At 44.7% G+C, this 16,619-nt stretch overlaps 1 protein-coding gene across 10 annotated transcripts in view; it reads right to left on the minus strand.

Annotated features, from left to right (window-relative positions):
* The window catches only part of LOC132887850 (latent-transforming growth factor beta-binding protein 4), a 295,961-nt gene that overhangs the window by 41,513 nt on the left and 237,829 nt on the right, over positions 1-16,619 (minus strand). For all 10 annotated transcript variants that reach the window (XM_060923581.1, XM_060923582.1, XM_060923578.1 and 7 more), the window contains 4 exons: positions 14,282-14,404; positions 13,821-13,952; positions 13,586-13,711; positions 13,231-13,365 (listed from right to left, as the gene is read on the minus strand). In XM_060923581.1, the coding sequence (XP_060779564.1) occupies positions 13,231-13,365; positions 13,586-13,711; positions 13,821-13,952; positions 14,282-14,404 (516 nt within the window). The remainder of the gene's footprint in view (positions 1-13,230; positions 13,366-13,585; positions 13,712-13,820; positions 13,953-14,281; positions 14,405-16,619) is intronic.

The following is a 16,619-nucleotide window of genomic DNA, read 5'->3' on the forward strand; positions in this document are numbered from 1 at the left end:
AATTTAGAGAGCACAACTCTGTAACTGAACAGGTGCATTGGATATTTCCCAGTGAGGTAATTTAAAAAGTCTCTGGGTAATTGTTCAAGGAAAGATGAATCCCGCGCACTGTCCTTTCCGTATTGTTCCCAAAACGTTGCACTTGTGGTAAGGAGGACAGTGCGTTAGCCACGACCGAAGCGTTGTGAGCAAAGTTCCTGTGGAAAGGAATGCGCGGGATGCATATTTCATTTAACATTTATTTTCGTAACAATCTATTATAGTGGGAACCAAGACTCCCGCGCCAAAGTCGTTCTATATGTCCCCGCTCCGCACAGGCTGAGGCAGCCTCGGAGAGGGAGAGAGCGAGAGAGCGCTTTTGCACACACCTCTGTAGCTTGTCATATGGGGTAAGATGATGTCACTTTTGCACGGGCGAACAGGTCTTCTTTTTGAGACCTAAATTATGTATGACACATTTCTCTATCCTTTGGGTTTTTTTTTTTTACTGGCGCAAACATACATCGAAGTCACTTCAGGTTTCTCCACGTGTATCTTATTAATAATAATCATCTCATCTGACGTGATTAGAGATTGGAGGAGCTCATGCCCCTGTTAACCCAAGGTGTCGTCCTACCCTCTTTTAACTACGCACATAACAGAATGCCAATTCTCTGTTTATTTTTCTTGTTGGCTGATGACAATGTGAGAAACTTAGTTGGCTTTCAATCTTGCAATCAATTTTGCCATCAATAAATAACTTTGTGACATTATTACTGTTTTGTTTTATGTATTTTACAGAACATGAGTATTTAAAATGCAAATATTTAACAGGTTGGGCACATGTGCCAGGGATGTTTACTGACATTTACTTATGTATTGCCTTTTCAATGTATTAAATTCATATTCTGCTGCTAAAATTACGCCAATACGCCTAAGGTGACTTGACTTCGACTTGACTTGACATAGCCTGTGACTTGACTTGCCCAAGACAAAAAAGACTTGGGACTTATTTGGGACTTGAAGGTTAAGACTTGAGACTTGCACATGTGTGACTTGGTCCCATCTCTGGACTGTCTAGTACACAAGTTGAGGCTTTTGATGCGGAGATTAATGAAAGTAATTCAGTTTCTCTAAGGGGAGTAAAACATTCTAATTGCTGATCTGATACAGTTATATTGTTGACTACAGGGTCACTTACATTGTCTGACCTTAAATTCGTAGTTTGAATTTTTTGGCAGATATTTTCAATTTTGTCATGAAAAAAATTCATGAAGTTTGCAGGTGTGCATGTGTCTATAGTGGACTTATTCCTGGTTAATTTTGCTACAGTATTAAATAGGAATCTAGGATTATTTTTGTTATCTTCTATTAGGGAGGAGAGATATGTTGATCTAGCAGCACTAAGAGCTATTCTATACTTCAGCTCCTTCCAAGGTAATTTGAACGCTACCAATTTTGTTTGACGCCATTTACGTTCCAATTTTTGAGCAGTCTGTTTTAAAGTTCGAGTGTCATCATTATACCAGGGTGCTAATTTTTTTCTCTGATCATTTTCCTTTTAAGAGGAGCTACATTATTTAAAGTATAGCAGAACGTTGACTCTAAGCATTCAGTTGCTTGATCAAGTTCTGCAGGGGCTGACAGTGACCCAATCAAAGTTGATAACTCTGGGAGATCATTTATAAAACTCTGTGCAGTAGTTGATGTGAATGTATGTGTGGCAGCGGGGGCGTGGCCGAGCGTCAGTCTGTGAATGGAGGGCGGAGTCAGGGAAGGTGAGTAGTCGTATCGCTACACCTGCTGTCAATTAATGTGTGTTTGTGTGTCTCTTCCAGTGACCGCGCCCTATAAAAGGAGAGTGAGAAGGGGAGCTCGGTGTGGAGGGCTTTATAGTAGCCTTGTGTGTGTGTGTGTGTGTGTGTGTGTGTGTGTGTGTGTGTATGTATGTACGAGAGAGAGTTTAAGTTGTGTGCTAAAAAGCTACAATAAAGAAAGTAATTAAGATGCAAACAACCGCCTGCCGTTCTTCTGTGCTCCACCCACATCAGGGTCTCTCTACAGTGGTGCCAAAACCCAGAAGTGCAGAAGGAAATAGCCCCATGCAGTCCTCTCCGTTCAAGGACCTGATCCATGCCCTCGCCACAGCCCAGCAGAACCAGCATCAAGCACTGGTCGCCCTCCAAAAGGAATAAGAACAACGGTTCGAAGCCTTGGTGCTGGCCCAACAGGAAGACCGCCAGGCGTTCCAGCACCTGCTCACGTCGGCGGGGTCCACGACTGCCACCGGAGCGGACCCTCCCCACCTCACCCTAACAAAGATGGGTCCGCACGATGATTCAGAAGCCTTCCTCGCGCTCTTTGAGCAAGCAGCGGAGGCGTGGGGTTGGCCGGTCAGCCAGCACGCAGCGCGCCTCCTCCCCCTGCTGACGGGCGAGGCGCAGCTGGCCACGCTGCAGCTCCCTGCTGACAGCCGGCTCGTGTACGCGGACCTCAGACGAGCCATCCTCCAGCGTGTCGGCCGCTCCCCAGAGCAACAACGGTAGCGCTTCCGCTCGCTGCACTTGGAGGAGGTCGGCCAACCACAATTCCGGGACTCCTGCCGGCGGTGGCTGAGGGCAGACGACCGCGACGCTGAGGGAGTGATTGACCTGGTGACACTGGAGCAATTCGTCATGTGACTTCTGGAAGAAATGGCAGAGTGGGTCCAGTGTCATCGCCTGGCGTCGCTGGACCAAGCTATCGAGGTGGCAAAGGACCACATGGCGGCAGTTCTGACGGCAGGAAGGCGTGTCTCCTCTTCTCCTCTCTCTCCCTCTGCTTCCCGTCCTCACCCCATTCCCCCACTGCAGAGGCGGGGGCTGGCTTTCCCCCAGCTGGCCCGGCGCACCCGTGGTGTCCTCCCATTTTCCCCTTCCTTGTCTGTCTCCTCCGCCCCAGGTGAGTGATGTCCATAACACCGGTGCAGAAGGAGAGCCTGGGCCGGTGTGCTGGCGCTGTGGGGAGCTGGGACATCTTCAACATCAGTGCTCTGCGATGGAGGTGAACGCAGTGGTCTGGGTCCGTGACATGCCAGAAACCACCCTCGATCAGGCTGGAGCTGGTAAGTGTCCAAGGGGATACGTACCAGGCTTTGGTGGATTCCGGCTGTAACAAGACCTCAATCCACCAAAGTCTGGTGCAAGGTGAGGCATTGGAGAGAGCACAAGTGGTGAAGGTGTTGTGTGTGCACGGGGATGTTCACAACTACCCTTTAGTGTCCGTCCACATTCTATTTTGAGGGGAAAAGCATAGTGTAAAGGTGTCAGTTTACCCTCGTCTCACCTACTCACTGATTTTGGGGACTGATTGGCCGGATTTTAAGGAGTTAATGATGTACATAGTAAGGAGTGGGTCCTGCGGTAATCTGTCTGGGGAAAGCCCCGGACTAGCATTGGCGGGAGAAGCTGTCACAGAGCCGTCTACGTCAGCACCGCATCAGGGCGATACGCAGAGTGAGGAGTGCCCCGCCCCTCCTCCCTCTCTCGGGGATTCCCTTGGGGATTTCTCCTCAGAGCAGTCATGAGACAGGACTCTGCGGCATGCATTTGACCAAGTGAGAGTAATCAATGGTCAAATTCTCCTGCCAAATGTGACGCTGGCCTTTCCCTACTTTGCTATTATTAAGGATAGGTTATACTGAGTGACACAGGACACTCAAACTGGCGAAAAGATAACACAATTATTAATTCTAAAGAGCTGCCGGGAACTCATATTCCAGGCAGCTCACTTTAATCCCATGGTCGGACACTTAGGGCAGGATAAAACACTAGCCTGAATAAAGGCCTGGTTCTATTGGCCAGGGATTTGCGGGGATGTCCATCGGTGGTGTGTGGCGTGCTACGAATGCCAATTAGTAAATCCCACGGCCACTCCAAAAGCACCTTTGGGCCCTCTCCCCTTAATCGAGACCCCTTTTGAAAGAATTGGGATGGATCTCGTTGGACCATTAGATCGATTAGCATGGGGATGTCACTTTATTTTAGTTCTGGTGGACTATGCAACATGATACCCAGAAGCAGTGCCTCTCTGCAATATCTCAGCATGCAGTATTGCAGAAGCGCTCTTCCGCTTTATCTCCCAGGTCGGGATTCCGAAAGAAATCCTGACAGACCAAGGCACTACATTCATGCCACGCACACTGCGTGAGCTGTATGGGTTACTGGGGATTAAGCCTATCCGCACCAGTGTCTATCACCCACAAACTGATGGCTTAGTGGAACGTTTTAATCGAACTCTCAAAAATATAATTTGGAAGTTCGTAAGTGAAGATGCACGTCATTGGGATAAGTGGCTCGAGTCCCTGTTATTTGCAGTACGAGAGGTCCCACAAGCCTCCACAGGTTTTTCACTGTTTTAATTATTATATGAGCATAAGCCGCGTGACATTTTGGATGTGCTACGTGAAAATTGGGAGGAGGGACCTTCACCTAGTAAGAATGAAATTCAATATGTTCTTGACCTGTGCGCCAAACTCCACACACTCATACACTTAACCCAGGAGAATTTGTGGCAGGCGCAAGAACGTCAAGTCTGACTGTACGACAGGGGCATGTGCCTTAGGGAGTTCACACTGGGAGGCAATGTACTCGTATTACTGCCCACATCGAGCTCCAAATTTATCGCTAAGTGGCAAGGGCCCTTCGAGGTCACACGGCGAGTCCGGAACGTCAACTATGAGGTAAGGCAAACGGACAGGAGTGGGGCATTGCAAATTTACCACCTCAATCTATTAAAATGTTGGAATGAGGGGGTCCCTGTGGCATTGGTGTCAGTAACCCTGGAGAAGGCAGAGCCAGAGGTTCAAAAAAGAAAATTGACATCGCCCACCACTCCGGTCCCTGTGGAGACCACTTCTCCCCGGCCCAACTCACAGAGGTAGCCCAGTTGCAGAAAGAATTTTCCGACGTGTTTTCGCGCCTGCCCGGCTGCACCCACCTCACAGAACACCACATTGAGACGCCCCCAGGGGTGGTAGTGCGCAGCCGCCCTTACCGCCTGCTTGAACGCAAAAAAAAAAGGTGGTCCGGGATGAACTTGAGGCCATGCTCGAAATGGGTATAATCGAGGAGTCCCACAGTGACTGGAGCAGCCCAGTGGTCTTGGTCCCCAAGACCGATGGATCGGTCCGGTTCTGTGTAGACTATAGAAAAGTCAATGCGGTGTCTAAATTTGACGCGTACCCAATGTCTTGCATTGACGAGCTGCTCAAACGATTAGGCACTGTTTGTTTTTATTCAGCACTAGATTTAACAAAGGGATATTGGCAGATCCCCTTGACTCCTCTATCCTGAGAGAAAACGCCCTTTTCCACACCATTTGGCTTACACCAATTCGTCACACTTCCTTTTGGGTTGTTTGGGGCGCCCGCTATGTTCCATCGGCTTATGGACAGGGTCCTCTGCCCCCACACCACCTACACAGTCACATATCTCGATGATGAGATCATCTACAGCAATGACTGGCTGCGGCACCTCGGACACCTTTGGGCCATCCTAAAGTCGCTGAGGCGGGTGGGTCTCACAGCTAACCCAAAGAAGTGTGCAATTGGGCGGGTGTAAGTACAGTATCTGGGGTTCCACTTGGGTCATGGGCAGGTGCATCCCCAAATTAATAAGATGGCAGTGATTGCGGCCTGCGGGAGGCCCAAGACCAAAAAGGGGGTGAGACAATTCCTGGGGCTGGCTGGCTACTATCGTAGGTTCATACCTAATTATTCGGATGTCACCAGCCCACTGACTGATCTCACTAAAAAGGGAGCACCAGATCTGGTCCAGTAGACGGAGCAATGCCAACAGGCTTTCTCTAGGGTAAAGGCTGCACTGTGTGGGGAGCCACTGTTACACTCCCCTGACTTTGCTCTCCCCTTTATTTTACAGATAGACGCATCAGACAGAGGGCTGGGGGCCGTTCTGTCCCAGAAGGTGGAGGGGGAGGAGCATCCTGTGCTGTACATTAGCCGGAAGCTGTCAATGCGGGAAGGCAGGTACAGCACGATAGAGAAAGAGTGCCTAGCCATCAAGTGGGCGGTCCTCGCCCTATGGTACTACCTCCTGGGACGCCCCTTCACCCTCTGTTCAGACCACACGCCCCTGCAGTGGCTCCACCGCATGAAGGATGCCAATGCGCGGATCACCTGTTGGTATCTTGCCCTCCAGCCATTTAAATTCGAGGTGGTCCACAGGCTGGGGGCGCAGATGGTGGTGGCAGACTTCCTGTCCCGTCGGGGGGGGGGGGGAGTCCACTGCAGGCCAGACAGCTCCCTGGCCTGAATCGGGTGGTGTGGGTATGTGGTAGAGGGGGCGTGGCCGAGCATCAGTCTGTGAATGGAGGGCAGAGTCAGGGAAGGTGATTGGTCGTATTGCTACACCTGCTGTCAATTAACGTATGTTTGTGTGTCTCCTCCAGTGACCGCGCCCTATAAAAGGAGAGTGAGAAGGGGAGCTTGGCGCGGAGGGCTTGATAGTAGCCTGTATGTGTGTGTACGAGAGAGAGTTTAAGTTGTGTGCTGAAAAGCTACAATAAAGAAAATAATTAAGATGCAAACAACTGCCTGCCATGCTTCTGTGCTCCACCCACATCAGGGTCTCTCTACAGTATGTTTAATACAGTAGCGTGGTGAGGTGCATATATTATCACTCAGGCATATTTTGAATGAGATGAGATAATGATCTGAGATAACTTCAGACTGTGGAAGTATGACTATATTTTCTACATTTAACCCGAATGTTAGTATTAGATCGAGGGTGTGACCACCATTATGGGTTGGCCCTATGACATTCTGATTAACCCCTACTGAATCTAAAATGGACACAAATGCTGTTTTCAAAGGGTCTTCTGGGTTATCGAAGTGAATATTAAAATCTCCGACAACTAAAGCTTTGTCGAAGGAAATAACCAGGTCTGAGATAAAATCTGCAAATTCAGAAAGAAACTCAGAATATGGCCCCGGGGGCCTGTAAATACTAAGTAATGGAATTAACTGGGTAGACTTATTTTTCGAGGCTACATATATTATATTAGTATGAAGAACTTCAAATGTATAAAATTTTTACCAAGTTTGTGTGTTACACCTAGATAATCATAATAAATAACTGCGACACCTCCTCTGCCAGTTAGATGAGGCTGGTGTATATAACTGTATCCAGGAGGACTAGCTTCATTTAATGCTATATATTCATTTGCCTTAATCCATGTTTCAGTTAAGCAAAGTACATTAAACTCCTGATCAGTAATAAGTTCATTAACCATTAACGCTTTAGATGTAAGAGATCTAATATTTAATAGCCCCACCTTTAGATCAAAGGTGCTGGCAGTGGCTGTACAGTTAGTATGGCCTAATTTTATATTGATTAGGTTACTGGAACAAAGTCTCTGAGTATTTCTACTTTTTTGTTTAGCTCAGGGAACAGACACAGTCTCAATGTAGTGGACCCTGAGTGATGACTCTGTGCAGCTAGCAGACAGTCGGTGTAGCCTGTCCGTCTGCTCCCTGGCCTTGGCTCTGGATTGTCAGAAATGAACTAGACCTGTTCTGAGACTATGACCTATGCTGCAAGAAATGAGAGCAGCACCTTCCCAAGTGGGATGGATACCATCCCGCCCTAACAGGCCAGCAGTGTCCTCAAAATTAAACCAATTATCTTTAAAGCCCACACTGTTTTCAGAGCACCACCTGGACAACCAGCAGTTCAGTGACCATAACCTGCTGTTAGCTATATCGCCACACCACATTGGGATGGGGCCAGAGCATACTACAGCAATGTTCTTTTTGGAGAGCAGTGGCTTTCTCCTTGCAACCTTGCCATGTACACCATTGTTGTTCAGTGTTCTCCTGATGGTGGACTCATGAACATTAACATTAGCCAATGTGAGAGAGGTCTTCAGTTGCTTAGAAGTTACCCTGGGGTCCTTTGTGACCTCTCCGACTATTACACACCTTGCTCTTGGAGTGATCTTTGTTGGTCGACCACTCCTGGGGAGGGTAACAATGGTCTTGAATTTCCTCCATTTGTACACAATCTGACTGTGGATTGGTGGAGTCCAAACTCTTTAGAGATGGTTTTGTAACCTTTTCCAGCCTGATGAGCATCAACAACACTTTTTCTAAGGTCCTCAGAAATCTCCTTTGTTAGTGTCATGATACACTTCCACAAACATGTGTTGTGAAGATCAGACTTTGATAGATGCCTGTTCTTTAAATAAAACATGGTGCCCACTCATACCTGATTGTCATCCCATTGATTGAAAACACTGGACTCTAATTTCACCTTCAAATTCACTGCTAATTCTCGAGGTTCACATACTTTTGCCACTCACAGATATGTAATATTGGATAATTTTCCTCAATAAATAAATGACCAAGTATAATATTTTTGTCTCATTTGTTTAACTGGGTTCTCTTTATCTACTTTTAGGACTTGTGTGAAAATCTGATGATGTTTTAGGTCATATTTATGCAGAAATATAGAAAATTCTAAAGGGTTCACAAACGTTCAAGCACCACTGTAAGTACATATCATGCTGCTACTTTTCATTCTGCACACTGATCAAACTGTCATATCTATATTTATTTATATCCATTTTCCTCACATAATATTCTTCTTATCATGCTGCTGCAACATCGTAATTTTTCCATTACAGATTAATACAATTATAATTATTTCCATATTCAGTACAGAGGAAGTGCTCTGTATTCAACTTCTACAATACCACTATTTTTGTTACACTTTAATCTTGAGGGCTAAAGTGTGGGTTACTGATCAGAAGGTTGGGGGTTCAGGCCATATGCCTGTCTACTGCCAAACTATGCCCACGAGGACAGCCCTTTCTGGTGTCCCTCTCTGCTCCAGGGACACCATAGCATGGCTGACCCTGTGCTCTGACCCCAACTTTCTAATAAGCTCGGATATGACAAGAAAAGAATTTCACTATACTGTAATGTAGAGTACTGTGCAAAAAACCTAGGGACATGCAACGAAATGCTATAGAGCAGGGGTTCTCAACCTTTTGCAACCTGGGCCCCACCAAAGCTGGTTCATTGCAGTTGGGGGCCCCTCTTCTCGCCCCGCCCCCATCCCCCCCCCCAAACACACTCACCCGCAGTGACGCCACCCGACCTACAGCACCTTATATCGACCGATAGATAGATAGATAGATAGATAGATAGATAGATAGATAGATAGATAGATAGATAGATAGATAGATAGATAGCCCTGGGCTAGATTATTATTATTATTAGTAGTAGTAGTAGTAGTAGTAGTAGTAGTAGTAGTAGCAGCAGTAGTAGCATTATCCATTCCATAGAAATACATAGGCCTATTATCATTATTAGGCTATTGTTATAATTGGCAGTAGCACCACATTTCTAATCTGCTTTCGGGCATTATTATAATTATTATAATAATAATTATTATTATTATTATTATTATGGCCTATTATCATTACTAAGCTGTTGGCAGTAGTGACTTATGTTCTTTCAGGCATTATTATTATTATTAGACCTATTATTATTATTATTATTATTATTATTATTATTATTATTATTATTATTGCTGTTGTTGGTTGTTGATATTATTATTATTATTATTATGCTATTATTATTAATAGGCATCATCATTATTATTATTATTATTATTATTATTATTATTATTAGTGTTTTTATTAGGTATTTTATTAGGCTTATCATTAGCTGGCTATTGATATCATTGGGAATTGGGACCAGGCGTGAATTTAGGTTTTACTTTTTACTGTGCCTTTGTGATCTGCATTTGCGTTAATGCGAGACCTGAGCCTGCTTTGCCTTACAAAGATCCTCGATTCTTGGCGAAATGTTTGACAAGCACAGTCTCAAGTCATCCTCAATTTGCGCACGATTGCGATATTTCGTTTTGAGCGCAGTCATTTTTGAAAATCCTGCCTCACACAAGTAGGTCGATGCGAATGGGATGAGCAGTTTCAAGGCTACGTCACACAGTTGCGGGTACTCCTGCATCAATGCTGCCCAGAATGTCGAAAGAGGGCATGAGGTGAAGACTGCCTTAAGTCTACTGTCACTCTTCAGCTCAATAAGCTGTTCCTGCATGTCAACTGGAAGTTCGTCAGCAGTACACACAAATGGATCTCGAACCCACGCAAAAGAGCGATAATCCTCTGTGAAGTATGCCGCAAACTGTTTTCTCATTACCGACAGGTGCTCTGACGCTGCTTGAAAGACAGATGAGAAATCGTGGGAAGTGCTTGCATTACTGATAAAGTCTGCAAGGCTTGGGAACATATCACAGTTCCCCCGACTGATGCGGCCACACACACAAGATTTTATGATAGATTGATGATAGATTTTATAATAGTATTGATTTGTGTGTAATAGTCCAATGTCCTGCATTTTGACATGGGTAAATGTGTTGCATCTGCTTAGCAACTATAGCCTGTTAGCCCCAGATTTTTTTTTTCCTCCATACATGAAGCCTACTCGCGACCCCCCTGGAGTACCTCCGCGCCCCACCGGGGGGGCGCGCCCCCCCGGTTGAGAACCACTGCGTATAGAGCAAAGATGCATTCAAAAATCAAGCATAGCATAAGTTCTGGCAGGCCACGAAGTCAAGCTCAGCCCTCAATCCCAGTTACATCAGCTCACTGCAGCTGATCTCAAGCCAGCTCACATCAGCTGACAGCTCAGCTGATTCATTTCTATGCATTCTATTGGCATATCTCTCTGAGAGCACATTATTTAAGCTGCTTTAACTTGCCTACCTTTACTGCTTCCTCTGCAAGCCATTTTGCAACCCACCTCCACTCCAGCTTTTCCCCTTTTATGCTGTCTGACTTTAATCAATGTAATTTCTGTATCATTAATGCCTGCTCACAACCTAGTCCAGGCTACCTTCTTCTACTGCTCCAAGGTCCAGTTCTGATGCTCACATGCCTGTTGTAGGCACTTTCCTCGGCAGATAGGAGTTAGCATGAGCACCCTGACCAGTCTGCAGGTACTCAGCCCATACAAAGTCAGTCATGATGCGCTGTAACACTTTTCTGTCATAGCCAGCATTAACTTTTTCAGCAAGTTGTGCTACAGGTGCTCTTCTGTGGTTCACTGATTGTCCTTCCTTGGACCACTTTTTGATAAATAATAATCACTGCATACCAGGGCCACTGCATTCTGTTGGCATATCTCTTATAGAGCACCCCTTTAAGCTGCGTTAACCTGCCTACCTTTGCTGCTTCCTCTGCAAGCCATTTTGCAAGTGAGCACCATTTCCATTCACCATGTCTGTTGTTAAAAATGCTAGACAAATAAACTTGACTATAGAATTTCTAGGCACCATCTTAGACAGCAACCGGATGCAAGCTTCACTGACTTCACTGAACAGGTCATGAGAGTGCAGGAGGCAATAGCAATTTCAAAAGGGATTTGTTTCTATGTTTGGGCATCTTAATTATGCAATGTGCACTATTCCCCAGGGATGCTCCTTTATATCCAAGCTTCTTGACCTCTCCAAATCTGTAGAGGACTTTATGATAGGGTGAGCTTGGACACAGGCTGCAGATCTGACTGTTGGTTCTGGTCTCTTTCTGTTGGCTAAATGGAACAGTATCTCATTCTTCTATAATGAAACCTGGAATCTTCATTAGCAATTAAGTTATTCACAGATGCAGCCCCTTTCATTGGTTGGTGGGGGGTGGGTGGTTGTTCAATAATCAGTGGTTTGCTAATGCATGGCCAAAAGAATTGTCATCCTTGTCACTTCTTCCACTGCTCTAATGTGGAATCTACCCAATTGTGTAGCTTGTCTTCTGTGGGGTAAATGCTGGTCAAAGGCAAACCCTGTTTTGTGACAATGAGGCAGCTGTAGACATCATTAACAAGGGCGGTCCTCAGTTCCATTATTAACAGATTCGTGACGCACCTCACAGGTCCTCTGCGTTGGATAATTTCATCATTTGAACAGCCTATATTCCAAGCTTCAACAACAAATGGCCTATATTCCAGGTTTGGACAAAAATAGAAATTTGTGAAGCTCAATTCGCCTCACCATATTTCAACTTGGTTTAACTTGCTTCCTAGGTAATAGTTCAGCTAACTCCTCTTGCTGGCTCTTCCATGAAAGCATGGAAGGCCAGGGAGGTCTGCCTGGTTTGGGGGGTTTTGCTGCGGCTCTCCCCACTTTAGTCTTTCCATGTAGGCACATGGTAGGGCAGGGAGGTGTGCTCTCCCTGCCCCAAGGCTTTCTACAAATGCACGTGGAAGGGCAGGTCCCAGAACAGAACCACCTGCCAAATACAACTTGCTGCAAATATTGCAATAAAGTTCCTTGACGAAAGTGGTCCTGTCAGAAATAATGAAATTAAATGTTTCTTCTTTACAACAATACTATAAAGAGCAGTAAACAGTAATAAATGAAAAAAGTCAATATTTGGTGTGATGACCTAAAACTGCTGTGCAGTTCTGTAAGGAAATTAGCTGGTAAGTTTTACTGAGCATCTTGCAGAACCAGCCACAGTTCTTCTACAGACTTTGACTGTCACACTTGTTTCTTATTTTTGCAGCAAAACCCAGCAGCCTTTATTATTATTTTTTGTCTGAAAAGTGCCTTTTACATAATATGCTGCTTTATTTACTGACATACATATATTTTTCTGTTGAATTTAATTTTGTACTAGAAAACTATCCATCCATCCATTATCTGTAGCCACTTATCCTGTACAAGGTCACAGGCAAGCTGGAGCCTATCCCAGCTGACTATGGGCGAGAGGTGGGGTACACCCTGAACAAATTGCCAGGTTATCGCAGGGCTGACACATAGAGACAAACAACCATTCACACTCACACCTACAGTCAATTTAGAGCCACCAATTACCCTAACCTGCATGTCTTTGGATTGTGGGGGAAACCGGAGCACCCAGAGGAAACCCATGCAGACACAGAGAGAACATGCAAACTCCACACAGAAAGGCCCTCATTGGTCACTGGGCTCAAACCCAGGACCTTCTTGCTGTGAGGCGACAGTGCTAACCACTACACCACTGTGCCACCCTGTGAAAGTCATAAAATTAAAAAAAAAAAAAAATCTACAGCAAATCTTCTACTAAACAACTCTTACAGTGCCTAAGGCCTTTGCACAGTACTGTATATGTGACAAATAAAGGCGGCAGTAATGTACTAAAGCCAACTCTTTGTGTGTGTGTGTGTGTGTGTGTGTGTGTTAGTGTTACCTGTGGTCACACACTGTCGTGTAAGTTGGTCAAATTCTTCTTGCCGATTCTCACATTCACATGTGAATGAACCTTCGACATTCCAACAGCGTGCCGCACCGCACACACCCACCATCACCACACACTCATTAATGTCTACACACACACACACACACACACACACACACACACAAATAATTAACCTACTCTACAATACTATATCTATCCACATGCATATTACAGTATCACGAATTACTTATATTACGAATTACTAGTATCCTTATACCATGTAATGATCATAAATAATGGTTATGAAAAGGCATATATGGGATATGGGTGAGCAGTAAAAATGTGTGCATGTATGTATGTGACGTACCCACACAGGACCGTCCATCTTGCGCTGTCTCGTACCCCTGATCACAGATACACTGATATGTTCCAATCAGATTCCGACAGAACATGTGATGGCCACACACACTCTCATTTGCACACTCATTAATGTCTGAGAGACAGAGAAAGGATGTGTGTGAGACCAAATTTCTCATGAATATTATCACATTCAGCAATTTTCGTGTGTGTGTGTGTGTGTGTGTGTGTGTGTTTAAACTTACCCACACACTCCCCTGTAGCTGTGAAGCTGTATCCAGGTTCACAGGTGATGAAGCAGCGAAATGAGCCTATGGTGTTCTCACAGCGCTGAGAACCACATACACTCCCACCAGAGTCCACACACTCATCCACATCTGAAACACACACACACAAACCTCTAATCTTTCAGTAAGGCTGTGTGTAAATGTTTGCAGAAGCCGAAATGAACAAAACAATCCCTGTGCATTAACAAACATTTCGGAGCCACTGATTTCTTTGCGTATGCATGATTCATCTGACTTGCATTTGATTATGCCCCCCCCCAAAAAAAAGTAACTAAAATAAAAATAAAACAATCCATGTTTCTTGAGTCAAACACGCAGAAACACACACCATTGGTGATTGTGTGCTGACCACTTTTATAAATGGACACATTCGTGAGACTACAGTGTGAGTTGTATGTGTGCGTGCATGTGTGTGTTACCGAGGCAGGCTGTTTTTTCAGGATTGGTAGTGAAGCCAGTTTTGCAGTGACACACAAAAGAGCCGTCAGTGTTGGTGCAGCGTCCGTCTTCACACACTCCATCTTGGGCACACTCATCCACATCTGGACACACACACACACACACACACACAAAATCTTGTAATTCTAACTTTGTGGGATATTTGTGTGAATATTTTGGCTGCAATTTTTTAGATCTTTGTTAGCAGAACTGTGTATTATAATACACCCACAGATCACTTTATTAGGTGCACCCAACTACTTGCTGTTTTATGCAGTTATCTAATCAGCCAATCCCTTGACAGCAGCACAATGCATAAAATCATGCAGATACAAATCAAGAGCTTCAGTTACTGTTCACTTCAAATATCAGAATGGGAAAAACTGTGATATCTGTGACTTTCACTGTGGCATGAGTGTTGGTGCCAGGTGGACTGGTTTGAGTATTTTAGAAACTGCTGACCTCCTGGGGTTTTCACACACAACAAAAGAAGAACAACAGTCTTGAGAGTTTACACAGAATGGTGCAAAAAACAAACAAAAAAAATTGAGTGAGTGACAGTTCTGTGGGTGGAAACATCTTGTTGATAAGAGAGATCAGAGGAAAATGGCCAGATTGGTTCAAGTTGCCAGGAAGGATATAGCAAATCATAGCAACTCTTTATAACCATGGTGAGCAGAAAAGCATCTCGGCATGCAACAGCAGAAGATCACATTGGATTCCACTCCTGCAGCCAAGAACAGGAATCTTAGAATCAAGAACAAGTTCCTATTAAAGTGGCTGGTGAGTGTACATATCAGACATCACAATGCATGAGGTGTTTAAGTATCGACTATATTAAATATTGTGGACTTATTGTCATGCCCCACCCCCTTGTGTATAATGAATCTGAGTAGTACATAAAACACTGGGAAGGATCATTTACAGTGTCTTGCAAAAGTATTCATCCCCCTTGGTGTTTGTCCCGTTTTGTTGCATTACAAGATGGAATTAAAAATGTTTTTTGGAGGGTTAGCACCATTTGATTTACATAACATGCCTACAACTTTAATGGTGCAAATTGTTGTTTTATTGTGATGCAAACAATAATTAAGATGAAAAAACAGAAATCTGGAGTGTGCATAGGTATTCACCCCCTTTCGTATGAAACCCCTAAATAAGAGCTGGTCAAACCAATTCATTTCATAAGTCACATAATTATTTGATTAAAATCCACCTGTGTTTAAAGTGTCACATGATCTGTTACATGATGTCTGTATAAATTAACCTGCAACACTACTAAGCAAGCAACATGAAACCCAAGGAGCAGTCCAAACAGGTCAAAGCTGTGAAGAAGTATGGATCAGGGTTGGGTTATAAAAAAAATCCCAAACTTTGAATATCCCACAGAGCACCATGAAATCCATCCATCCATTATCTGTAGCCACTTATTCTGTACAGGGTCACAGGCAAGCTGGAGCCTATCCCAGCTGACTATGGGCAAGAGGCAGGGTACACCCTGGACAAGTTGCCAGGTGATTGCAGGGCTAACACACAGAGACAAACAACCCTTCACACTCACATTCACACCTATGGTCAATTTAGAGCCACCATTTAGCACAACCTGCATGTTTTTGGACTGTGGGGGGAAACTGGAGCACCCGGAGCAAACCCACGCAGACACAGGGAGAACATGCAAACTCCACACAGAAAGGCCCTCATCAGCCGCTTGCTGTGAGATGACGGTGCTAACCACTACACCACCATGCTGCCCCACCATTCAATCCATTATTGCAAAATGGAAAGAATATGGCACCACTACAAACCTGACAAGAGAAGGCCGCCCACCAAAATTCACAGACCAGACAAGCAGGGCATTAATCAGAGATGCAACCAAAACACCAAAGAGAACACTGAAGGAGCTGCAAAGATCCACTGCAGAGATGGAAGTATCTGTCCATAGAACCACTTTAAGCCGTACACTCCATAGAGCTTTATGGAAGAGTGACCAGAAATAAAGTCATTGCTTAAAACCCATAAGAACCCACTGTGACACAGGTGTCACCACGACTTTAAATGTCCTGCAAACTTTCTCACACAGCTTTATCCTTGACTTTACCTCATTAGGCCCCAAAGTGACATGTTGATAACTTCCTGGTGCAGTCACATGACACTCTGTGAATTTGGATACCCATGACACCATTTTCAAGATGGCCGTGTGCAGGGTAACCACACCTGACCAAATCATCTAATTTCAAACATCTTATTTTTGGTGACTAAAGGTATGTTTCAACTGATTTAACAATTCTGATACTTAAATAAAATGTCAAATATTACATT

This window comes from Neoarius graeffei, chromosome 6, assembly GCF_027579695.1.
Source record: "Neoarius graeffei isolate fNeoGra1 chromosome 6, fNeoGra1.pri, whole genome shotgun sequence".
Classification (NCBI taxonomy): domain Eukaryota; kingdom Metazoa; phylum Chordata; class Actinopteri; order Siluriformes; family Ariidae; genus Neoarius; species Neoarius graeffei.